At 32.6% G+C, this 26,579-nt stretch overlaps 1 protein-coding gene across 1 annotated transcript; it reads right to left on the bottom strand.

The window, feature by feature from the left end:
- Positions 1–1,941: 1,941 nt before the first annotated feature.
- LOC143057815 (vigilin-like) lies at positions 1,942–24,627 on the bottom strand. Its single transcript, XM_076231236.1, has 25 exons — positions 24,529–24,627; positions 24,370–24,444; positions 22,426–22,684; positions 21,937–22,036; positions 21,362–21,477; positions 20,442–20,648; positions 19,943–20,158; positions 19,447–19,653; positions 18,903–19,010; positions 18,639–18,743; positions 18,331–18,409; positions 17,791–17,930; positions 15,936–16,154; positions 14,901–14,987; positions 13,978–14,109; positions 13,481–13,699; positions 12,774–12,860; positions 12,174–12,308; positions 11,355–11,573; positions 9,510–9,687; positions 8,346–8,470; positions 7,642–7,881; positions 7,006–7,227; positions 3,043–3,261; positions 1,942–2,494 (listed from the first exon to the last, which is right to left on the bottom strand). The coding sequence occupies exons 3-25, from the start codon at positions 22,627–22,629 to the stop codon at positions 2,267–2,269; spliced, it is 3,792 nt and encodes a 1,263-aa protein (XP_076087351.1). The 5' UTR covers positions 22,630–22,684; positions 24,370–24,444; positions 24,529–24,627; the 3' UTR covers positions 1,942–2,266.
- Positions 24,628–26,579: the final 1,952 nt, after the last annotated feature.

Below are 26,579 nucleotides of genomic sequence, written 5' to 3'. Positions count from 1 at the left end.
TCGAGTGAGAAAGTCATGTTACATAAACACCTTTACATTTTTAAGCAGTTGCTGAATCTTCAAAATAAGGTCAAGGACAATGGACATATGACCAAAATAAACTTTGTAACATAGGCATCTGCAAACAAATGAAGTATCTTGGTCTTTAATCCTCTTCATGGTCTGTATGGGTACAATTCAGCCACATAAAGGGACAAAATATGTCACAGTTCATTCCTGGAATCTATTTTCCAGTTTATGGAGATTTTTATAATCTGGGGAATAATTTTGAATTCTGGAAGGATAGGATGAAAACTAACCAAATTCAGGGGGGTTAGACATGCATGCATGACTAAGGAGTGGCAAGTTAGTTCATACTGAAATATCATTGAAAGTAAAAAAGAACCTCAACCATGATTTATTTATGATTTAATTTGCCAACTTGTAATTCCCATTTTTCTTCTGCTTTTTTCATTCAACTTCCTTGCCTTATACCACCCTTTTGTGGTCTCTGAGGGCTTTGTACTTGTTGTTGTTCCTTTCCTTATACCACCCTTTTGTGGTCTCTGAGAGCTTTGTACTTGTTGTTGTTCCTTTCCTTATACCACCCTTTTGTGGTCTCTGAGGGCTTTGTACTTGTTCTTGTTCCTTACCTTATACCATCCTTTTGTTGTCTCTGAGGGCTTTGTAATTGTGCACTAAAGACATATTACAGCCTGTAAAATGGTGGAACACCTTTTTCATAACTGATAGCATAAAACCTATTTATAAACGCTACTTTTTGGTGAGTGGCATTTGTTCGAGCTGCTGTCTCAGACTTTATACCCACTTCTCCCAACATGTAGTATTTGAACTCGAGAGCAAAGGTAGGTGAAACTCCAGGAAATCTATAGTTAATACCATGAATTTAAATTAAAATGGAGTCTGCTGTAGAAATAAAATTGGTTATAAATAAATGAACACTACATTTTATTTCTTCCTTTATTTGTATTCTTGGTCTATTCTTCAATGTACAACTGTACACACTGTAATTTTGACAACAATATATATATTATAACCTCATTGTCTATAAATAGTATGTGGTAAACCTTAAACAATTGCATCAAAAAGTGTCAACAAAAAAAGTGATTTTGTGTATACATTCAAGACATATACAACCTTAAAAGTAATATTTAAGTGTTAAATAAATTTAATATTAAATTTACACTTTTTTGTATGATTATGATAACATTTCATATGTTAATTTTTTCGTTGAAATAAATGATACACATTTAAATTTTGACTAGGGTATACGATAAAATCTAATTAACAAACAGTCTTCACACTCAACACTAAAATAGTCATCTCGCTTTGCATATGGTGTTTGAATATTTTAACATATAAATCAAAGCCCTCATAAAATCAAATTTATACTTAACAAGGGCATTTAATCATGCACTGACCAAAAAACATTGTAAAATTGTAACGTATACATAAAAAAATAATAATCAACAACTCACTCATTCTCAGAAAAAATGTATTCCCAATTACCACAAAAAATAAAATATTCAAAACAGGCATAAAATACATGTATAATATATGATATAGTTATACTATGAATGATTATACTTCCCACTATCCATTTTTTGAAAACAGTTTAGCGAACTGATATGCAGTTTTCAGAAAATGATAAAATTCATGAAAATGCTCTTAAATCCTCTATAACTGTGAAAAAAATCTATAGATATTGGGTAAATTAAAACCACAAAATGGAAATGGGGAAATATATTAGTTGGTTTTGAGACAATGTACACAACCAAACAGCAGTATAATTATAATATTCTAGAATCACAGCACTAAGTTGTCTGCCCCTTGACTGAGCACTACAGTTATCTGCCCTTGACTGAGCACTTCAGTTATCTTCTCTTGTCAGACATTTTTCTTTCCTTCTGTATACTGTGATATAATTAAATTGTACAGAGATTAACGTAGAATTACTTCATTTTATTCACATTATTTATCACATTTATATATATATTCTTTATATTATGTACAATTATTATGTATCACATGTGTGTAGTATATTTTTGGTATTTTAATTTTAATAAAAATATATGTTTTCAAATTTAAATCCAATATTTTAAATTTAAACAATAAATATCATATAAATGCAAAATTACAAGTTAAATCTTTATACACTACTGTGAATAAAGTTGTACAGTAATGTAAATCATATTTTACCCCCTCCCACCCCAATAGTTCAGTCCATCTTTTACTCCCCTCCCACCCCAGTAGTTCAGTCCACATTTTAACGTCTGCCACCTGGTTTAGGTCCCCAAGCATGGCTCGATTTAGGCTGTACGACAGCGCCAAAGGTAGGGAAATCGTCATTGCTCATAGTGTCTGGAACTTGAGCATTCCATGGAGCATCAGTCACAGTGAAGCCTGCTGCTGGCCTCTCCTTCCTGGGTCCACCCTGATCTCTCTGGGGTTTAGTCAGCTGCTTAAGATATTCCTGGTCAATAAAATCTTGAAGCTAAAAATAAAGAATTAATAGATTACATAAAGGCACTGTTTAAAGACCTAGGAAACAAATAAAATAAAAATTTCAGTTTACTTTTCAGAATCATAATAAACCCGATAAATTTTGAACAGCCCTTATTCTAAGATAACATCAACAACCCTTACAACATCAGTACACCTCTTATCTATCAAGCTTATTACCAAATAATTTCACTCCACTAGACCATTTATTTATTGAAATAAACATGTACGGGACATTCAAATAGTTCACCTGAAATTATTTCAGATTAAAAATCTAAATTCCAACATTCTCACAATTTTGATTATTTTCAAAGTTTTAACATAAAATATAGGCTCATCACCAATGATATTTATATTGGTATTACCATTTTTTAGTTTATTTTTATCCTAGAAATTGAAAAATGACATGCAACCATTGCTTTCTGGTTATTTTAAATTATGCAAAAACCCCACCACTTTATTGTAAGAAATGTACCATAGCATTAAACTTGATCGCAATATCACACACAGGTACAAATTCAGTATCCAAATTAGACTTACAAATTCCTCTTCAATGTTGAGCAGATGATCACGGCAGTCATAACAATCATCTTCTCCACCAGAGATATATATTATATCAGGATTCTCCTCTGGACCCCTGGGGAAACGGATATCCACTTTGAAGTCATCCATTAATTTACGGATGTTCTTGCCTTTAGCACCAATAATACGAGGATGGACACGATGATCAAGTTTACATTCGATGGAAGTCATTTCCTCCTGAAATAGAGACAATAATTGTTATAAAGACAGGTTAATTGTTGAAATAAGCATCTTGTAAAATATAATTGGTTCTGTTAAATTTATCATCGTTAAGTCTCATTGACATATACCAAAAATTTACGTGTCTTGATACAAACTAATCAAATTGTGTATTATTTCAATCAACAGATACTTATAGGTTTCATAACGAGTGAGAATTAGATATCGATTGATATCAACTCGAGTTATTTAATTTCAATAATAATAAACGAGCAAATTTATTTCTTCGTCCATGATGAGATTTATATTAGATAATGCAGACGATAAAGCAGACGAAATGTTTTAACCCTTTCAACGCTACACAAAAAATGAATAATATGGCTGCTGCTGCTGTATTTTCTATGTTGTTTGCAATGAAAATGCACATCTACATTCAAACTGATATAACTTTTTTATTATTGCAGATATAGAAAAAGTTTGTGTATGTAAATTGTTCTCCTTATCCCAAACAATAAAATGACGACTTCCATTTTTACCTTTAGATCATAATGAAATCTGTATATACAGGTAAACTACAGGTAAAATTAATTAACCTGTATTATTTATGTATACCACTCCTCTAGACTGGAATCTTTGTTGGTTTTTGTGTACAACTCATAATTTTTACAAGTAAAGATTGTAAAATAAAATTTTCACAAATTTGTGGCTCTTGGTACCTTTGTACAGGTAAAAACCTTGATTACAGGTAAGTGCTTTCCCAGGCGCAATTTCTATGATTTCTACGGAATTGTTGTGTGATTAAATGGTCTATACTGGATTCATTGTTGAAAGAATGTGATTATATTTTGGTATACATGTTCATTATATTGATATACATATACATAAGTGTTTGTTTTTACCTATTTGACATATTTGCACCTGTATATCAAGGTGAAATACAATACAGGTAAAAAAAAAAAAAAAAAAAAAAAATAACATTTTTTACATGTCCATGTCCTGTATTACATTGATTTGTATGATTGTGTAAATAAAATATTGCAAGCTGTGTTGTGTTGTGTAGTTTCTGTATAAAGACAAGGTGAATGAAACCCATGAAGTAAAAGTCTTCTCAATTTTCAAGCAACAAACACCACTTGAAACTGTAATACTGTAGTTATAATGGTTATTCATATAATTCTTGACTGGGTTCATTTTGATTGATGGGAAGTACTGTAAACATTTGTAAATGTAGAAATAGAATTTAATAACTAGAAATAGAACTCTGTAACATTGTAAAACTTTGGCAAAGGTATTCAATACATGTAAATAACAAAACGTTGAAATTTGTCATTGTGTTCATTCACTCTCAGAAGATGAAGATGATGAGTTATCGTCAACCCCCAATTTTCTCTTGTAATCCTTTTTTGTGTGGTACTCATGAAAGCAGTCTGGAACACAAAGTGCTACGACACACTTAGGACAATAGAAAGAAGTTTGTGTTCTACGATTACCCTGTCTGTCCTTTGGCGCAAAATTGCATGCCTTACAATCTCGCAATGGCCTTTTACGCTTTGCCCCTTCCTTTGCCGGAATATACTGCGGAAAATGTTTTCCTGTAAGTCTCCCAATCGGTTCACATTTTCTCCCTTTGGTATTGTCTGGGAGAGGAGCATCAACTGCCTCATCGATGAGGGCGCGGATTAGACTTTGACGGAACATTTGATGCGTTCTTCGTTTTGCTGGCTTTCCATATTTCTTAAACAAGACGTACACATTCACTAGGAGAACATTAAATAAGTGAAAGAATAGAGTTTTCCACCACTTAACACTTTTACGTAGAACATCATAGTATTGGCAGATTTGGTCGTTCATGTCTACACCACCCATAAATTTACAATAGTCAACTACCAAGTTTGGCTTGAGCACAGGCTCGTTGTCCTTGTTCACTCTGTCTGTGACTATAAGTTTGGCCTCATGCATCGTAGAGAGCATATGCACATCACGTTTGTCATGAAATTTTATAGCTAATAAATTCCCCATTCGTCGAAATATTCCTTGTCCTTGTTTCAATTTTTTTACCTCCGTAAATGCTTTCGGAACTAGTTTTCTGTTAGTACGAACAGTACCACAAGCATAAGTATTTAGTAGGTCCAACTCATTGAAAAGTTCAGGACTACAATAATAGTTGTCCAGGTATACTTTATACCCCTTAAGTAACAAGCCACAGAAAGCTAAAAGTCCAACTACTAATTTAGTGGTGTGAGTACAATCCTCTGCAACACCTACAGTATCAGCATAAATACTGCAGCTACGCTCAGCATCAGCATCATATATATCAAATGCAACACAATAACCAGATCTCGCTTCACAACATTGATACAACTTTATACCAAACTTGTTGGGTTTCATAGGATTATATACCCTGAATTTAACTCTCCCTTTAAAGGGACATGTTCCTTCATCGAAACTAAGACTCTCTTCTGGTGTATAAACACCAAAAGTATCTCTCATCATAGTAATAAATGGCCTTACTTTGTAAAGACGGTCAGTGTTAGCAAGGTTATTGTCATTTAAATGTAAGTTGGCCAGAATATTCATAAACCTATCTTTTGCCATCATTTTACTGAAAAATGGAGTGTTGATAACCTCATCTGTTGACCAATAGGCATCAAGGTCACCTTTTCTAGTTAATCCCATTGAAATTATCAAAGAAAAAAATACTTTCATTTCGTCTATGGAAGTTGGTCGCCATTTTGTTATACGAGAATTTGGTTTGAGTTCATCATTTTGAAGTCTCCTATTAGCGTATAAGTTTGTTTGTAAGACTATTGTATCCCACATTGAATTGTTAAATAACAAATTGAAGAAATCAATTGGCTGTGGGTCTTCTCCCAAGTCGATGTCAGTATTTAGACCCGGCGTTCCAGTGAACGGAGCACAAATGGGGGGCGTGTCAATTCGTGACCAACCATTCTGCTCATCTACCCCAACATTTATGTCTTTATCATCCTGTTCAAACAATATTTCGCTCAGTATATCATTGTCTGTAATTATATCGTTCAGATCAAAACCTTCAAATTCACTATCTTCGTCTGATTCACCGAAATATTCCTGTATAAAATCGTCTAGTTCTCCGTCGTCAATGAACGCCGCCATTTTGGCATCATATTTTTTTTCACTTTTTATTTCTCTGCCGGGCGCAATATTTTCCCAAAGAAAGTTCCATTTTTATAAGCGCGATTGCGACCTAGACATATGCCCTTTAAGATTGACTAAAGTCTAGATGCCTTCCGGGTGATATACATACGATACATGCCGACAAAACCGAACAACAACAAAAACGACTTATGCCGCCAATAGCAGCCTGGGACGGAGCACCTCATCGCGGCATATGCCGCGAATAGCGTTGAAAGGGTTAAAACTGATATTTAAATTATCAAATCAGAATGTCAAATCCCAAAACTTTGAAATCTATTTACTTTCCTCATTTCCAAGAAATGGTTGTATAAAATTTACTTTTATGCGGCTTCAAAATAATCAGCTCCATATTCAAATTGAAAGACAAAACAAAACCATATATATTGATTTTGTGTGTCCATGTTGGAAGTTTGTCCTTGTAAATTCTGTACAGTGGTAATTCTATGGTTTATATATCTTTGAGTTCTGCATGTTAAACAAGTATTTACATATGAAGGTAGTATCCGTATTTTCATTCTTTTTTTAGTGTTCAGCATACCTTATGCACAATATTAGGTGACATATACACTTGGTATTGTTACTTACATAATCACGGACCATCTTAAGAATTTCTGTCTTTGCAGCGTTGGCCTTATCTTCGTATCCAGTGATAGTAATGATATTAGTGTCAGCATCCTCTTTACCGGGGAACTGAATGTTAACATCGAACTGATCACGTAGTTTGTTAACAACAGCTCCTCGACGTCCAATGATCTTAGAGTGGTACTGAGGATCTACCTCACATTTCACTTGGAAACTTTTCAACAACTGTAAAAATATAGATAGGTTTATCCATTTTTTTAAAGTAGGAAGGAATTTTTGTTTATATTCTATATAAGAGAGAGTGCAAATCTACATTTTTCCAATGTACATAATCTAATCTTTGTTTTTCCATATTATATAAGTGCATATTATTTAATACAATGAAATAAAATCCAATATGTATAGCATAAAATAAAGGTAAACAGTAAAATTCATTTTCATTCAGAAATCGATATCTACTATATCTTTGTTTTTCCATATTATATAAGTGCATATTATTTAATACAATGAAATAAAATCCAATATGTATAGCATAAAATGGAGGTAAACAGTAACATTCATTTTCATTCAGATATCGATATCTACTATATGCAAGTGTTGTTTAAAAATATGAACTTATTAAAATATCATATGACTTACCCTATCTTCTTTTTCTTTTTCCAACTGATCACATTTCTCTTGTAGAGCCTCCAATGCCCGTTTAACATTAGCAGGAGGACCGGTCACCTTGACCTTGTCGCTGTGTTCCTCTGCTGGGGGTATAGATATATTGACATCATAGTCGCCCATCATTTCACGAACATCTTTACCTTTAGCACCGATAATATATCGATGGTAATCAAAGGGTACTGTCATTTCTTCAGTGACAGGAACCAAATCCTGAAAGTAAACAATAGAGCTTTCATAACTTACTGTTTAACAAATTTGATAGGAGCGTTATTTTAGTGACATTTATGAGGCGCATTTGCTTTTTTGTCTATGTTGTTCTACATACTTTCACTGCAAGTAGAATTTGGTTGGGGATATAATGAAGTTTTTCACAACATTATACACTGATTTTCTCTTGTAGAGACAATAAGTTAATCACCTTTTAAATAACAATAAAGTTAGACTGATTTAAAAATAAGCAGGTTGTATTCAATAAAAGGGGGTGGGGGGAATGCATCCTATTTGTACACAAAAATTTTGTATGTATGTATGTATTTATTCAGGTTCAATTAATAAATTTTTATAAATTTTTGAATATAGCAAAATTCACCAAAATTTGAGATTTTTTCTATGGAAAACTGTGAATGTAACCTGTATCTTATTCCCTACACTATAAAGAGCTGGTTGTTTTTTACCTGTAATGCCAGTTTAGCTGCCTCACAATTCTCTGGTTTACCAGTTATAACAATTATGTCTGATTTGTTGTGACCTGCTTCGTCCCCATTAACATCACCGTTTGGTAAACTGTTCTCTGCTGGAGCTGTAACATAAAATATAGGAATATCACAGATGTAAACAAGATCTATAGTATTGTTACTTGGAATATCTTACTATTGAAGTCATTTATCTTGAAATTGTAAGATCATAATCAAAATATGTGCCTATGAGACAACTATCCACTTGTTAACAATTAAAAGTCCATGTACATATTTAGACTATTTGGCTGAAAAAGAAAATATAAACTCCTTTCACATTTTGAAGCACACAGAAGTTGATTTAGCTCACAATCATATCATTTAAATTAAATAACTATTAAAAGATTGGGTGTTAATAAGATTAACTGACGATTGTTTCAACAACCGAAGAAAAGCTCTTAAGGGGTCTCGCAGGTACAAATCATTTTTTTTTTCTAATACGGGATTTCGCTATTTTTTTCTATAAATAAACTCTATCCAATACCTAATAGAAAAATAAAATAAAAATATGGGGTCACCGTTCATTTAAGCTCACAATCTGCCTCTGAAAGAAGATTTTTCTGTTGAAATAATAGGAGAAATAGAGGTATGAATATCAAATAAAAAAAGAACTAAATTACAGAAATCGCTAAAATTTTACAATTGTTAATTTATGTAAAGCTTATTTGAAAACAATAATAAAAAGTATAGGTCACCAATGAGTTAAAAAAGATATTTCAATTTCAATGCCAAAAATTGGCATGTTTGCACCAAAGGGAGACAATTTGGAGCCTTTTCAATGATATAAACATTTTAAAAGTCATCTGGGGCCAAACCCAATATATTTTTTTTGTTGATTTTTGTACCATATCATAAAGTAATAACTAATTGTGTAATGAATAAAATTTGTAATGAAAAATAAATGTTTAATTTTTTGCAAGCCTCCTTAAATTAAGTAACTACATACTGTCTTAAAATAATTATAACATAGACAAGATATAAGAGTAATTCAGACTTATATCATTATATAAGTTTAAACCTATTTTATTTGTTTAACTATGCAAAGGAATGAGACAAGTTAATCAAACTTATTAAGTCTTTTCTCATATCATAATATTATCTTACCTGCTCCATTCTGTCCTTCACCATTCTGACCTCCACCATTTTGTTGTGGAGCACGGTCAGGAAATTTAATGCCCACTTCATGTACTTTAGTTATTTCCTGAACGTTCATTCCACGATTGCCCATGACAGTTCTATGATACTGTTGTGGGATAACACATTCTACGGTCACCTGTGCATCCTGAAATTATCAAAAACATTTTAGTATCAATTTCAATAAAATCATTATAAAATAGTCATCCCAAAAATAGAATATATACAAGCTTAGTGTATCTTGAAGAATTATTACATCTGTAATCTGAACAAAAGTACACAGTTTAACAATAAGATATCCTTTCACACGTGTAATATAAAATGATGGTAATTCTTTATTTAGATTCTTTACCAAGTATACTAAACTTAATTCAACCCTGAAGTTAACAAGATTAACTAGATATCATTGAGATGGGAGCCATCTCTGTGGGCCCCGCTGTCAATAACGTGGGGTAAATAAGTTGTATGGATAATCTGATATGAAGCATTATTTGAAGTTATTACATAGTTTCATGTGTGATTTTGATCTAAGATTTTAAGTTAAAACTGATAAATATTCTCATCTTACTTTCATAGTATAATAGTGATATGACTGCATGATGTGAACTCATTGTTTACTACTCTAAGGTGACTTCTGGATATATGGATTGATGTTTGAACAATGTTTAAAGGTGCTGCCCAATTGATATTTGTCACATATTTTTAGAATGATGCCTTCAATATATTATGACCCACCAAGTATAAAGTATGAAATATTAATGGTTCTCGAGAGGCAGAGCGGACACAATTTGTTAAGAACAACGAACAGATGGACAGACCGACAGACTGATCTTAGACCTAGGATGCATACATTATGACACATTCTCTTGTGTTGTTTAATATATATGTTAAGTTGAAAATGTTTGTCAGGTATAAAGTATGAAATAATAACAGCTGTCCTCTCAAAATATAATGTGGATCAAATTTGTTAGCGATGGACAGACCAACAGACAGACAGACCTTTGACCTAGGAAGTGGTACATATATCATGACACACCCTCTGGTGTTGGTTAAAATAGATGTCAAGTATAATATTTGAAATCATAACGGTTTTCAAGATATAGAGCGGACACAATCTTCACCACAGGACACAGGGTTGTCAACTGAAACCAAAGTTTTTTTGACGTTGACCTTTGACCTAGGAAGTTGTACATACATCATGACACGCCCTCTGGTGGTGGTTAAAATGTATGACAAGTATATACTTTGAAATCATAACGATTATCTAGATATGGAGCGGACACGATCTTCACCACAGGACACAGGATTGTCAACTCGAAACCAAAGTTTTTGACCTTGACCTTTGACCTAGGAAGTTGTACATACATCATGACACACCCTCTGGTGGTTGTTAAAATGGATGTCAAGTATAAACTTTGAAATCATAATGGTTATCTAGATATGGAGCGGACACGATCTTCACCACAGGACACGGGGTTGTCAACTGAAACCAAAGTTTTTGACCTTGACCTTTGACCTAGGAAGTTGTACATACAACATGACACACCCTCTGGTGTTGGTTAATAATCATGTTAAGTATTAAGTATGAAATCATAACGGTTCTCTAGATATGGAGCGGACACGAAAGTGTTACGGACGGACGGACGGACGGACGGACGGACGGACGGACAGACGGACGGACGGACAGACGGACGGACGGACAGACTGATCACTATAGGGCGACCCGCCGTCGGCGGGGCCCTAATAATATAAAATTCTTTAAAATTTGACCACCTTTAAAAGTTGTCTCGAATTTCTAGAAATTTCTAAACTTACGAGATCAGCAACAATTTCCAGAATTCTTCTCTTAGCTCCCTCAACACAATCCTTAGATCCTTTGATTACAACCGTTTCAGATTTAATGCCACTTCGAGGGAAACTGACAGTAACTCCTCCGTACTCATCAGCTATGTGTTTTAATACTTCTCCACGACGAGCTACAAAGTGTCTATGGTGTTTTGTTGGTACTTGACATTCAATAGAGACTACATCATCCTGGAAATTATAAATACAAAATTATAACCAACATCCATATTGCATAAAAAAAAATTCTGAACTACATTTCAATTTCAATTCTCCATAAATACTTTTAAACTTTTACTCTGATGGTACCAATTTTTCGAGTATCTTGTGAGTACGAGTAAACCAGAAAGACCATCAATTTTATTTAGGCTTGTTTCTGATAAAACACAAAATAACATATTTTTTTTATTCTATCATATAAGGAACCCAATGTAAATGAAAAACAGGAGAAAAGTGGATGATCAAAACTAAAATGCAAACCAACAATATCCTGTACCCATTTTGCTGCTGGTATGTTTATTTTAGAGGAAATAATATGTTGAATGCATTTATTATAAAAGTGATGAACAACATATTGGAGCATATTGCTTTCAATTCTATTTATTTAGAAGAAAGAACATAAGAGATCAGATTAATCATCCCGATGGAAGCTCCAAGCATGCTTGGAGAATGTTTAGAACTTTTTAAGTAGGCTGTTCTCAGCTGTTTATATAACAATCAATACTATGTTCTATTATAAATTAAATGCCATTATCATTTATTTAAGTGTAGATTTAGTTATTGTTAACTCACCAAGCTCTTGATTCTTTCCTCAAGTTCTGCTTTAGCTTGATCGACTGATTCTTGCTTTCCAATGATTGTAATCAACTCTTGGTTGTCGTCGTCCTGACTGGGGAAGATAACTCTAGCTCCAGTTCTCTCTCTAACCTAGGAACAATTCATATATATTTAGTAACAAAGATAATTAAAGGGAAAATAACTGGTACTCCAATTATCTCTCAGACCTAGTAACAATTTATTTAAATACATCAACTTTTCGCATTTATATTTCAGTAACTAGGCTAACTACAGGACAAATAATTTGTGTTTCAGTTCTTTCTCTAATGTATTATCAATTGAATTCTTTTTCAGGAAACATGTTAAACATAGGTTATATTTTATCATGAAAGATGTATGTGAAATTATTCATGGCTGTCACTGTATTATGCTTGATTGAAATCTAAAACTTTCTTAAATTGGCAGACATGAGATCATTAATAAAATTAATCCATCAATTCCAGTTAAAATTGCATAGGGCATGAAGGTTTGAAATGCTGTTAGCCACTAATTCAGTTTGATTTTTTAAAATTTTCTCCTGCTTACTTAAGATTTTGAAATAACAAATATAAATACCTGTCTGATATTTGAACCATTTCTGCCAATCAAGAATCTGTGATATTCTGGCTTGGCTCGGACTTCAGCAGTAAATCCTGATTGTTGCTGTAATTAAAAATATATTTATTTGAATGTTAACAATACATGTTTTTCTTCAGTTTCTTTTCTTTTCTCATTTAAATATATGGAAAAAGTAAAATCACAAAAATACTTAACTTAGAGGAAAATCAATTCGGAAAGTCCATAATCACATGGCAAAATCAAATAACAAAATGCATCAAATACGAATGGACAAAAACTGTCATATTCCTGACTTGGTACAGGCATTTTCAAATGTAGAACTGGAACAAGAGTGTAACATTACTTTTTAACTAAACTCTGAAATTGATATATAAATATAATAAGAAGTCCTTATTTCTCTTTAAAGGGGTTTGACACTGATTATTCTTTAAATTATTAATTGAAACAGATATACACATCTTTTCTTTTGCCAATCTCTTGTTTCCTAAATTTAAAAGAAATTATCAAAGAATATATCTACTCTGTCTGCTCTATGGTCGGGGTGTTGTCTCTTTGGCACATTCCCCATTTCCATTCTCAATTTTACCGAAGTTTTGTTACATCATAATTTTTCTTAAATTTATATCTTATTCAACTTGTATTTGAGCTATAAAATACTTTTAAACTAAAATTATATCTAAACGACTAATTACTGGTCTACCTACTTTTTCATTGGTTAATTCTTGCAGTTGTTTCTTTGCATTTTCTACATCATTCTTAGGTCCTCTGATTGTGACCGTGTTGGCAGTGGATCCTTGTTGTGGGAATCGTATTATTACCCCACCACATTCCTGAGCGATGGACCGAATCAATCTGCCTTTAGCACCAATAATAGAGTTGTGCAGATTGTGGGGGATCTCTATTTTCTCTTCCTTGATATTAGCCTGTCAGAGGGATACATAAAAAAATATTTTAGGAATTCTTGATTATATTACACATTACTAAACAAAATCACTAAATCTAGATAGAAATTGAATCAAATTATGAGTAACCAATATCCCGATACTAAAATAAACACCACAAAGAAGGCTGAAGCCATAGTTCATCATTTCTCTAAATAAAGTTTTTGAATTTGATTTTATCTGCTCATATAATCTTTTTATTCATTTGTCAGTTTATAAATGTATAAATAAATACAATGATATAATAGTGTTGTACATACCAAGTCTTTCTGTATATCTTCAATGAGTTTTCTTGCTTTTTCCACATTAGGTTTCTTTCCAGTGATGACTATGACATCAGATTCAGCATTCTCACTGGGTAGATCTATTTTTGTGTCAGTCTCATCTCGAATCTACAAGGACAATTATTTCACATTTAGAACAGTACAAAATCAATGCGTCAACAAAATTCCAAATTAAAAAAAAAAATCAAGAATGTGTCCCCAGTACAAGGATACCCCATCCGCACTATCATTTTCTATGTTCAGTGGACCATGAAAATGGGGGAAAATCTCTTAAATTACAAAGATCATAGCATAGGGAACATGTGTACTAAGTTTCAAGTTGATTGGACTTCAACTTCATTAAAAAATACCTCGACCAAAAACGTTACCCAAAACTTTAACCTGAAGCGGGACGAAAAGACGCACAGACCAGAAAACATAATGCCCATAAATGGGGCATAAAAATCTACTGAATTATGTGGTAAGTAGATTGTTCTGATTATAAAGCATAAATAAATTCTTGGCATTAAAAACAGGACAAGTGGACCAATTCAGAAATTCAAAATCTGAAAAATTGTATTTTCTATTGAGTTATTTTTACAATTATTTAAGATATGTTTTTATATCCCTGCTAGGGTTGTTTGTACATGTCATTATGATTGATATGGCAAGACAAATGATGTCTATTAAACACCTGCATAAAAGGTGATGAATTAACAAATATGCACATTTACATAACTGTACTTTCAAATGTCTTATGGTCAAAGCAGTTATGTTACTTGTTAATTCAGACCAATGAGGTTATTTACAACCACTCATATGTAAATAACAAAATCGTGGAAATCTATAAAAAAGCTGATCATTTTATATCAGCTTGAATGTTCATTTAAATAATGTTAAGTATTCTAGTAAATAAATACCTTTCTAATATTTGATCCTCCTTTTCCAATGATGTTCTTGTGGAAGTCTTTGAAGATGTGTACTTCAGCTTTGTAATTGCTTGCAATCTGAAAGTAAAAAGTAGATCATTTTTGTACATAAACATAAGACATGTGAGCTATTTGGAACTATAATTCAGAGTAAGAATATATGGCTTATCTGGCTACTTCCTCTTTGGTCAAGCCAATGACTTATTTCCAAAAATATATATTAACAGTTTTAAATTCAAACTTTAGTCAAGAGAAAAACTTGATTATTAAAAAAATTCTTCATTGTAATATTCACTCAAATGATACTTTGTATACCATATACTGTTTAAATTAATTATAGAAGTATATTTTTAAATTGCATATCAAGACTTTACTAAATCAATTGAGTGTATGATATAAGTTTCTTTTTTAAACGTCTGGTCAGTTATCTATGTATGGACTTCCATCTATGTAATCTATATGTATCAGAACTTATTGTGTAGCTTGATGAAAATTGTACTTGTATGGTTACCCGACATTTTAGTGACAGAATTCAGACCATGTCAGTGTGCATGGAGATGAGGTACTTGTAACACCATGTCAGTGTGCATGGAGATGAGGTACTTGTAACACTTACCATGTCAGTGTGCATGGAGATAAGGTACTTGTAACACTTACCATGTCCGTGTGCATGGAGATGAGGTACTTGTAACACTTACCATGTCCGTGTGCATGGAGATGAGGTACTTGTAACACTTACCATGTCCGTGTGCATGGAGATGAGGTACTTGTAACACTTACCATGTCCGTGTGCATGGAGATGAGGTACTTGTAACACTCACCATGTCCGTGTGCATGGAGATGAGGTACTTGTAACACTCACCATGTCCGTGTGCATGGAGATGAGGTACTTGTAACACTCACCATGTCCGTGTGCATGGAGATGAGGTACTTGTAACACTCACCATGTCCGTGTGCATGGAGATGAGGTACTTGTAACACTCACCATGTTCGTGTGCATGGAGATGAGGTACTTGTAACACTTACCATGTCAGTGTGCATGGAGATGAGATACTTGTAACACTTGTCTACATCATCTTTAGGTCCTCTTAACTGTACGATGTCGCTCTTTTTACCAGGGTCAGGGAATGTTATCTGGACTTGATTGAATTTATCCTTGATTTCTTTGATGTTGTCTCCCCTGGCTCCGATTAAAGTTCTATGGAATCTCTGCTCGATGATTATATCTCTGGTCTTCTCATTTTCCTAAAGTTAGAAAAGGAGATAATTTTCTCAAATACTGTTTTCATGATAGCCCTTTTATTTTTACATTTTTTTTGAAGATTCAAGTTCCTTAGGTAAGACAGGGAGATAAAAATCATCTGTTTGAACAAAAATGTTGAATCTTGTAAATACCTGTCCCTCAGTAACACATGCTAAACAGAACTAACTTTTAAAAATCAAGTCATTATTACATGTTTTTATAGTAGGTTTTTTTTTCAAAACAGAGAAGTTATCAATGAAATATGAAATGAAGGTGAAAAGTTATAGTTTTGTTGGCTAAGGTGATAAGTTAACATCAAAGTGGCCCAACCAAAGATTTTCTACAAGACATTTTTCTGTTACTAAATGAAACAAAATATTTAGAAATTAAAACTGTAATCCAATTTTCTAAAATACTGTTTTCACGATAGCCCTTTAGCAGAATACAAGCCATTTATGATTATTGTATTCAAAATTGAAGATCAAAGTGCATGACGATTGTTAATTTGTATTGATTGCAAAAGTAACAAATTTCAAATTTCAAATGCTGTCAAAATATTATTATTATTTGCAGTTATCAAATCTTGTTCATAAGAAACAGTTACTATGGGGACACACAAATTCTTGTTCCTCCAACTGCAGTCAGGGGTACTACTTGTACAAGTTATTTTTAATTACTTGAAAAAGTAAAATTAATATACTTATATAAGTAAATTTTTAGGATACTTATACAAGTGAATTTTATTTACTTGTATAGGTAAAAAAAAATATTGGCTGAGTTATGTCAATAGAATTTTAGATTATCTGCCCTTTGAAGATGTCTTTACTAATCATTTAAGTAATTTCATGGACAATGAAAATCCCATTTGTCTGTTATCTTCAGAACACTGCTCATTTACAAGCCCCCATGGAGCAATTTTCGAAGGCCTTGGGCCTAAATTAAAATATTGTTTGTTTCCCCAATCCCGACCCTGCCAAGCCAGGTGTGGGTAGGTAGGTAGGAAAATAATTTTATTTTTCCAAAAAGCTTGAACATTATCGGACGATCCTGCAAGCCTGAAAATCCAAAATGAATAAAATAATATTTGACTTAGTTTTGACAATAAAATTTTATGAGTAGCACCTATTTTGCAGGGTCGGTCGGGATTGGGGAAACAAACAATATTTTATTTTAGGCCTTGCGCAAATACTTAAAACCTGGGAAAAATCATTAAAGGCATGAATTTAAATCTAAAAACTTGAGGAAGTTTTGGGATTGTAAGAAAAATTTACTTATACAAGTAAACTTTTGTGTAAATTAAGGGGAGATTATTCAAACATTTTTTATTTACTTATATGTGTATATTTTTTTTTACTTCTTAAGTAAATAAAAATAACTTGTACAAGTAGTACCCCTGACTGTACTGTATAGCGAGTAATTTTTGCAGGTGTCAAATTTTGTGATTTCCATTGGATAAGGAATACAAAATATTTTGGTGCTTATTATTTTGGCAGATTCAAAATTTTTCTCAATACCTTTGCATGTGCAATTTAAATTTGGCAGAATTCATTTTGGTGATTTTTTCTATCAAACAAAATAAGTTAAAATTTACACCCGCTAAAATAACCCGCTTTACGGTATCCCGACTTAAATTCTTACCATTCGTTTAGCCATGAGCATTAATTCATCCTTGGCCTTCTGTACTCCAGCTGGATCTCCTTCTATACGTATGATAGGGCTGTTCATCTCGTCAGAGGGAATCTTAATAGCACAACCTGTCTCATTCTTAATCCGTGTAACTGTACAATACAAATGTAATTTAATGCATTGATGTTGATCAGTTTGTATTTATAGTCATTATATTGCATGGCTGATTTTTAATGATAATTCTGATAAGAATTGGACCATTTGTTGCTGACCTTTGAATCAGTTTTTTTCATAAATGTGCTTGGTAATACTTTTATGTTTTCAACATTTGTAATACTTTATGTTTTCAACATTTGTAAAAGTTTAATATTTTATCCACAAGCATCACTTAAATCAATCATCAAAATGTGCATCTGGTGCAGTAAAATTAGTACTGTTAAAGCTATTTAATATGAAAGCTAGAAATTTCTATACTGTTGGACAGATAGGTGAAAAATATCTTCATTTAAACTGTGTACATTCATTCAAATTTAACTGTAGGTATGTACTTACCATTTTGTCCGTTCTTTCCAATAATGTGTTTGTGAAAACGTTGATCGACTGATATCGTATCAAATGACATCCTCTTTTTCTGTAAAATATAACATAAATTCAATCAACAACTTAACGAAAAGAGATACGAAAGCGAAAATACAACGATGTGGCTAATTGAATATTGAATCTTGATTGCTTTACCTTGTATACTATATGTTTACATGTATTTTTACATATCCCAATGAACCCATTTGTCAGGTGTCTATTTTAACAATCTGTTCGTATACTAACTAAATAGTTGAACACTGACCTATTACAGTACTTACCAGATCTTTAACAATAACTTCTAATTCTTTGACTGCTTCATTAACTTCCTCTGGTGGACCTTCTACATTGATCTTGTCTGTCCCTTCTGTAAACTCAATGTGTACCTACAAATCAGGCAGTAAAGTTATAAATACGCACAGACAAATTTGTAAAAAGAATTCTAGTGTCATTTCCTTTACTGAAATCCTAAATCATGTTTTCCAAATAAAATCTGCAACCGTTAAGCTAATGAATTATACATATAAGACATCACTTTAATTTACCTTAGAGAATTGTTCTGTAATTTTCTGGATGCCTTGCCCCTTCCTACCAATGATGTATCTATGTAACCAACTAGGGGCATCCACTTCGGACATTACATTACTGTTAGCCTGAAATAAACAATATCTCACATATTTAATAATTTATGACTATTTCTCATGTTAACAGGAAATGATATTAATGCCAGTATGCAATAGGACTTTTTAAAACTGTTAATTACTGTATCCAACTCTTATAAGTTAGTAAAGCCTCAACATTAAACCCAATAGTCTGAATAATATCTGTTCATTCCATTACTTTGTTATGCAAAAAACATTTACGTGGTATATTTAGTCATATTTCAGCTTGAATACATTTAATAATTGTTTAAGACCCATTGGTGGCCTTCAGCTGTTTTCTGCTCTATGGTCAGGTTGTTGTCTTTTTGATATATTCCCATTTCCATTCTAAATTATACAATTTTCTTCAAGTCAAAATGATTTTCCTGTTCCCTGCAGGAATAATTTATAGACTTTTCTGCATAGATAACCAGTATGAATATCTCACCTTAGAATAGACCATTGTAAGTGCAGGTCCCAGTTTGTCTTGTTCTCCCCTGAGGGTGATAGTTTCAATGTTATCATCAAGGGAGGGAACTTCTACAGCTACTCCTGTTTCCTTCAGAATCTCGTGTATACCACTGTATCTCGGTCCTATGATATACTTGTGCTGGCTCTTCCTAACTTCAACGGATACTGTTTGGCATTTCCTTTTCTGTAGTCAAGTAATGAAGAAATATTTAAGTAGCTGAATAATATGATGTCAGTTTTTTATCATTTAAAATTAATATGCAGACTCCTCATTTTCTACCTGATAAATGATTTTGTGAATTTTCATTTTTAAAAGTGTATCTTGGAATTGACTATTTCCTATAAATTCAAATTTTAAAATATCTTGATACACCTTGTTAACAATTAATGATATTGCTGAAAATTTGAAACACACCAATATAATAGTAATTGGATTGGTGAATAGTTGACAAATGATAAAATGTAATCTTTACCTTATCCATATAAACTCTCATAATTTCGTCTTTACATTTGGCCACACCATCTTTGTCTCCAGAGATAACAATCTCATCTTTCATAACACTCGGCGGGGGTACGTTTATTTTGGCACCAGTCTCTTTAATCAGTCTTTCAACGTTTTCATTTTTTGGTCCACATATGAAGGGATGATATATTTTTGGCACTGGTAGTCTTTCAAATGCAAGTTTTGCCTAAAAATAATAAATAAAGTTTATATATAATTAAGTTTAAGAAAGCTGCAATGATTTCAAATATAGCAACAAAAAAAACAGAATTTTTTTTCTTGACAAAAAAACATGCATTAAATACCATCAATTTTGTTTATCAAACTTCATTTGACATTAAAAAAAATAAAATAACCTTAACATCAAATTATATATCTTTTTCAAGAAAATATTTTTTTTATGAATTTATTTACTTAAAATTAAAGTACACAAGCTTTCAGTGCTTTGATATAGACTTTAAAAATGTTACCTGTTCGTCAGATGTACATTGTATTTCATGTCTAGCTCTCTCGATCCCCTCTTTGGTGCCAGTTATTCGGATCAGATCAGATCCTTCGTCAGCTTTTGGAATGGAGATTTTAGTTGATGTACTCAATTCCAATTCCTGAAGTTTCTTGCCACTTTTCCCCAAAATGTATCTGTGATGTTCCCGCGGTATTTTCAGGCCAAGTTGAGCCTACAAAAAAAAATACGTAAAATTCATGGGCTTTGCTCATTGTTGAAGGCCGTTCGGTGACCTATACTTGTTAATGTCTGTGTCATTTTGGTCTCTTGTGGACAGTTGTCTCATTGGCAATCATACTACATCATCTTTTTTATACATATAACTTAAAATAAATGGGACACAGATGATGCCCCCCCTTGCATATCATATAAAGAACAAAGGGACATAACTGAAGAACAGTAACAGTCATGCTACCTTAATTTGTACTTGATCAGAGTTTAGTGGTAAAGGGACATAACTGAAGAACAGTAACAGTCATGCTACCTTAATTTGTACTTGATCAGAGTTTAGTGGTAATAAGTGTATTTAATTTCATAACATTTGGTTGAACCACCACTACATCTTCTTTCAAAATAACGATCACCAATTTGACCAAAAAAGGTTGGTTAATCTGCAGCAGTTATAACATGCACTGTCTGAAACCATTAAAAATAATAGTAAAACTTAATTCCCCCTCCACTACAACAGAGGGCATAAAAAACACTGGTTGGAGAACACATAAAGCCTATTCTAAAATCTAGACTAAGTGACTCTCATTCAACTTAAAAAGATAGTTAATGTCAAAATTTACCTCTCACTTGACATTCCAAATGAACAAATTGGTGCTTTTTAGAACTTAAATAAGATAAAACTTCTTTTTTGTATGTGAATTATTGTCTCATTACCTGTGTTTGTAGCCTGGCAACAATCTCTCTCCTAGCCTGCATCACATTTTTGTCTTTTCCATGTATAACCACTGTCAAACTCTGATCTTTAGCTAAACTCATTTCAATGGATACATCTATAAAACAAGGGCGATAAACTCATTTCAATTGATACATTAAAGGCAGAACCTTGTTCTTTGTTAATAGCTGAGAAGACATTTTCCAGTTACAAATGCAAGTGTTCACTCAATATTCTTCTATTTAAACTACTCTCCTTCTGACATTTGTTTTATTCGGAAATCAAATTTGGATGAGCAAATAATGCATATGGGATTGTCCCCATTGGTAACAAGTGCTTTCAAATGAAAACTTTTTGCTATATGTCCTTCAATATACTTCTCCTAGTTCTATACCAGAGAAACAAATATACATCTATTTTAAGTCTGCCTGAAAATTCAGGATTCACTAGGTCATGTAGGTTAACAAATATATTTACCTTTAAAAAATCAGGGCCACAAAACACAATTGTTAGCAGAGGCCAGGATTATAAAAATATAAATACTAAACAACAAATATAAGCATGATAAAAAGCTTACTGTTTCTAGCCATTATTTCTTTGCATGTTTCTGCTTGTTTTGTTTCATCACCAAAACTGTGATCATTAAATCTTCTCTCTTCTACAGGCACAGCAAAAACCTACAATGAAATTTACATAATATATATTAACTTATAATTTAAAACTTTAATGTTTTGTGAATGTTGATTATTGTAACCAAGATGTCAGAAAATTGACAAAGAACAGTTTGACATTTGATTCATCTGACCAACACTATTCCAAAGATTTTAAAACAATATTTCGCAAAATGTAAAATGAAAACCAATTGGGAGTACAAGTGTAAACAATTAACATAAACCATATTGAACCTTGCAAGGGAACGAGCTTGTGAGCATGTTACTAGGCGACAGCAGACTATGAAATGGTTGTATTGTGGACATTAAATGATTGATACTTAGGAATGTCATTTAAAATGTATTCTACTACACAATAACTTAATTTGTATTGACGGATCATAACCAACACATACTTGTGTGCATGTAGATGATCTCATGAGAAATTTGTTATTGGCTGGCCAAGGTCTAGTAGGTTCTGTCACTGGCGCATCAGTAGTTGGTCTGGGTGCTGGCACTGGCAACTCTGGGAAGGCGTCACTGTATGTTGGTGGACTTGTTGGTGCATTGGGCACATATGCCACTTCTTCAATATGTGGAACCTCCATATTTGTAGCCATATTCAAACTCGTTTGTCAAATGGGAGTTCCAAGTCGAACAGTACTAGCTGAATGCCTAAAAGATTGATATAAAAGATACTTTTTTTTTGCACTGCACATATAATTTAACGAAAAGCCAACATTTTGAAATGATAACTGATGAAGTCATAGCTTAAACCAGGTTTCACACTTCTTCAGAATCATAGGGAGAAGTTTCTATCTTCTGGTTTTTTTTAAATGATAGGAAGAAGTGGCAAGATTTAATAAAGGAAGTGCTTGTTTTCTAGTGACCCTTTTGTACAATGTATTTATTTGTTTTTTTAAATATGAAGACCAAATACAATTTTTTTTATGTTGTTCAAATTTTTCATTTCACTCAATCAAAAAGTAAAATCACAAAAATACTGAACTTAGAGGAAAATCTACAATTTAATTGGAAAGTCCATTATCACATGGCAAAATCAAATAACAAAACACATCAAAAACAAATGGACAAGAACTGTCATATTCCTGACTTGGTACAGGCATTTTCAAATGTAGAAAATGGTGGATTAAACCTGGGTTTATAGCGCTAACCCTCTCAGTTTGATGACAGTCTCATCAAATTCCATTATATTTACATGGATGTGTGAACTACAAATGTAAGCAGACATTATAAATAAAATAGTCAAAATATGGGTACAGCAGTCATCATCGTGTAACAACTTTTAAAAGGAACAATTCAACAGAACACAAAAACATCTATCTACAAACACATTCATTGATTCGCGTGTCTGACGTCAGAAACTTTTTATATGTCACATATATTTGTCGTTCAATATATATACAAACAGTAACAGTTGTCTCAGTTTATCACTCATTTAAACATGTATGTAAATGAAGTTAGACATTATATTTATTTCACTTGTGAGAAACTGCCAACTTAATATCTTTCAATATCAACAATGATTAAAGAAATGTGTTTGTAAATCAAAAAGGAAAAAAATACAATTTCTCAAAAAAAATTGAAAGAAAAATTACATTGTTTATTACTCTTAAAAGATATGTAAATTAAACAGCTTAAATTAATAAAATGAAACAAGCCATTTACATTTTTTGAAAGGAGATACAACTTAATGTCTGTTAAAGTGATAGGGATCATTACATTTCTGTCAGCTGATCCATTTGTGCATTTGTAGTTGTCAAAAGAAAAATTTACATTTGAAATGTTTTATAGGTTTTAAACAGGACTTTTCTCAATATCGCAAAAATTAAAATTGCATTATAGTCTAAAATTACAACAATAAATGCACACAATAATTTCTGATTTTAAAGTACAAATTTATGAGTCTTTGAGTGTTATGAATCATCTACAGGGTAAATGAACAAATATGAGCCTCTATATTTAGACATTAACATGTAAATAACTATCCACTTGCTGGTATTTGTAATTGAAAACTGATGGTAAGAGATAATAAGTATTACCGTATTATCAAAGAATTTGCTAAACAAACAACAATTCTGTCAACGATGGAATATGTCTGTTGAGGGCAAGGCAAGGGTGAGTAAATAGTACACAACAGGTCAAATGTGCATAAATTATGTCAGCGTGCAATATTGCACATTACTACAATAAGCATACATCAGGCATTCAGAATTATGTAAATTAAACAAATTTCATCAAGGAAAACAGACAAAATGTCAAAAATTAGGCAGCCACGTCGACAGGTCCGAAGGAACATGTTGACGTGTCGGGGGTCTGGCCATTATTTACTAACTTACTTAAGTACTGCGTCCAAAAATCCGTCCTAAATTGGTTTTTTCTTCTTTTTAGGCTCCAATGTGGAAGCTGAAAGTCTACAAAAGATTTTATGTTGTGTATATTTTGATAAACAAATGATAAATTTGACAGAAATTTGACAAATATGGACTAACACTCACCACCTCCAAAAGGAACTAACTACACTGTGTAGTTCGTGCACCTTGATATCCTTGCGCGATTGATTGTTTTGAGTAAGCAATATTCTGATTGGTCATCTCCGGGTTAAAGTTGAAAAAAAGAACCATTGTAACACCACATAACATGTGTAGGCGAATACGCACTATTTTGGAACAAATTTTTTTCTTAGCTTTAGCAATTGTTCAACATTATAAGCCAAAATGCACATGCTAACATCATACAATCTTTTCTTGAAATCCAAATCGCAATAAACTATGATATTATTTATTTTTTCAATGTCACGTGGCAAACCTGTGACGCTTTTCTTGACGTCAAAAGGTCATATAATTAACACTGGGCTCCAAGGGGTTGCCAGTAAGTTGTAAATAAGGCTCAAAAAGGAGAGGCGCCGCATTGAAGATCCCAAATTTCAATAAAGATGAAAAATATCAGAAGATAATATCACACATGATTATAATGTCCAAAGGTGATGGATTATCTATTGACTGGAATGTAAATATAAACCGAATTTTATAACGATCTATAAAGGCAACAGTAGTATACCGCTGTTCAAAACTCATAAATCCATGGACAAAAAACAAAATCGGGGTAACAAACTAAAACCGAAGGAAACGCATTAAACATAAGAGGAGAACAACGACACAACACCGAAAAGCAACACACAAACACCACGAGAATAACAAATATAACATCAAAACCAAATACAAGAATTTAAAAGACGAACTTTCAGTCATACTATTTTAATACTGAAGACAAAAGAGACCCCCCCCCCCAAAAAAAAAGAGAAAAAATAAAAGGCAAACTTGAACAATAAAGAGGGCCTGGAATATGATGCGGGTTCATTTGGGTTTCTTGGCCCAGCGGAGGATTTTCAATTAATCTCATGGTTTTATGTGCTCTTTATTATTATTTTTGTCGTTTATTCTCTTTTCATTACTTTCTGGCTATTTTTTCGTTCCATATTTTGTTTATTGATTTTTTTATAAGTTAAGCTAACATAAGAGAAGACAGTTTTTATTTCAATCTCAAAAAGTCCCTATTTTTATAATAGGCCAATCCGAGAAATCAGTTTATACTTTTATTAATTGATGTGTATACAACCATGATAATAACATGCTTGCTCCAAACAGTAGATTTTCCATTGTTGACCAATGTTTTATCGAATTTGGTTCATATATAAAATATGTTTCATTATTCATACCAAAGACATATAAATTTTTATTATGCAAATGTGTAGATATGTGTCCGTTCTCACTCAAAAAACGACAAATTTGCGATTTAAAAACGCATTTATCATTTCTCTACAGCATGGATATAGAGTATTGCCCCGGGGTTTGTTATTTGAATGGATACATTGAAACGGTATCGATATCTATACTAGATCGAAACACTTATCACTGTGTGTGCATGCTAGGCGAGAAAATACATCGGGAACAAAGTCAAAACTAAGATTGTTCTTGCTATTACGGCTTATTTCTTACACATGCATGTATTACTCAATTTTAAAGAGTATATATATATGAGAAACAATTAACAGACACGGCTTCGCTTCACTTTTAGACTATACATTAAATTTGACATAAGCGGTCATCTTAGTACCAGAATCTATGACAAACGAGACAATTTCAGTTTTGAATTATCAGTTTTCTCTACCTTGGTAATAATATACCAACTTCACAGATCTTCACATGCATAAGGAATATACATTTCCCATCTCACTCATTATTCAAGAGCTTGCAGATGCTACTTAGACTTCCAGTGTCTGAGTAGAAAGTTAATGTGCCAGGGTTATGTCAAAAAAGTCGCACGAGACGTCCTAGTTCTAAAAAACTTAATAGGAATATTAAACCAAGACCTATAGTAATTATGAACAGTTCGTATACATCAACTTTACATGATGGTCTTTGATATAGATATAGGAAGATCAGTAGTATGAGTGCCAATGGGACAACTCTCCATCAAAGTCACAATTTAACATTAGAGGTCAAGGTACGGTCTTCAACACGGAGTCTAGGCTCACGCCGAACAGCAA

The sequence above is a fragment of the Mytilus galloprovincialis genome, chromosome 13, assembly GCF_965363235.1.
Source record: "Mytilus galloprovincialis chromosome 13, xbMytGall1.hap1.1, whole genome shotgun sequence".
Taxonomy (NCBI): Eukaryota; Metazoa; Mollusca; class Bivalvia; order Mytilida; family Mytilidae; genus Mytilus; species Mytilus galloprovincialis.
The sequence above is the reverse complement of the archived record's forward strand: the minus strand, read 5'-3'. Positions and strand labels throughout refer to the sequence as shown.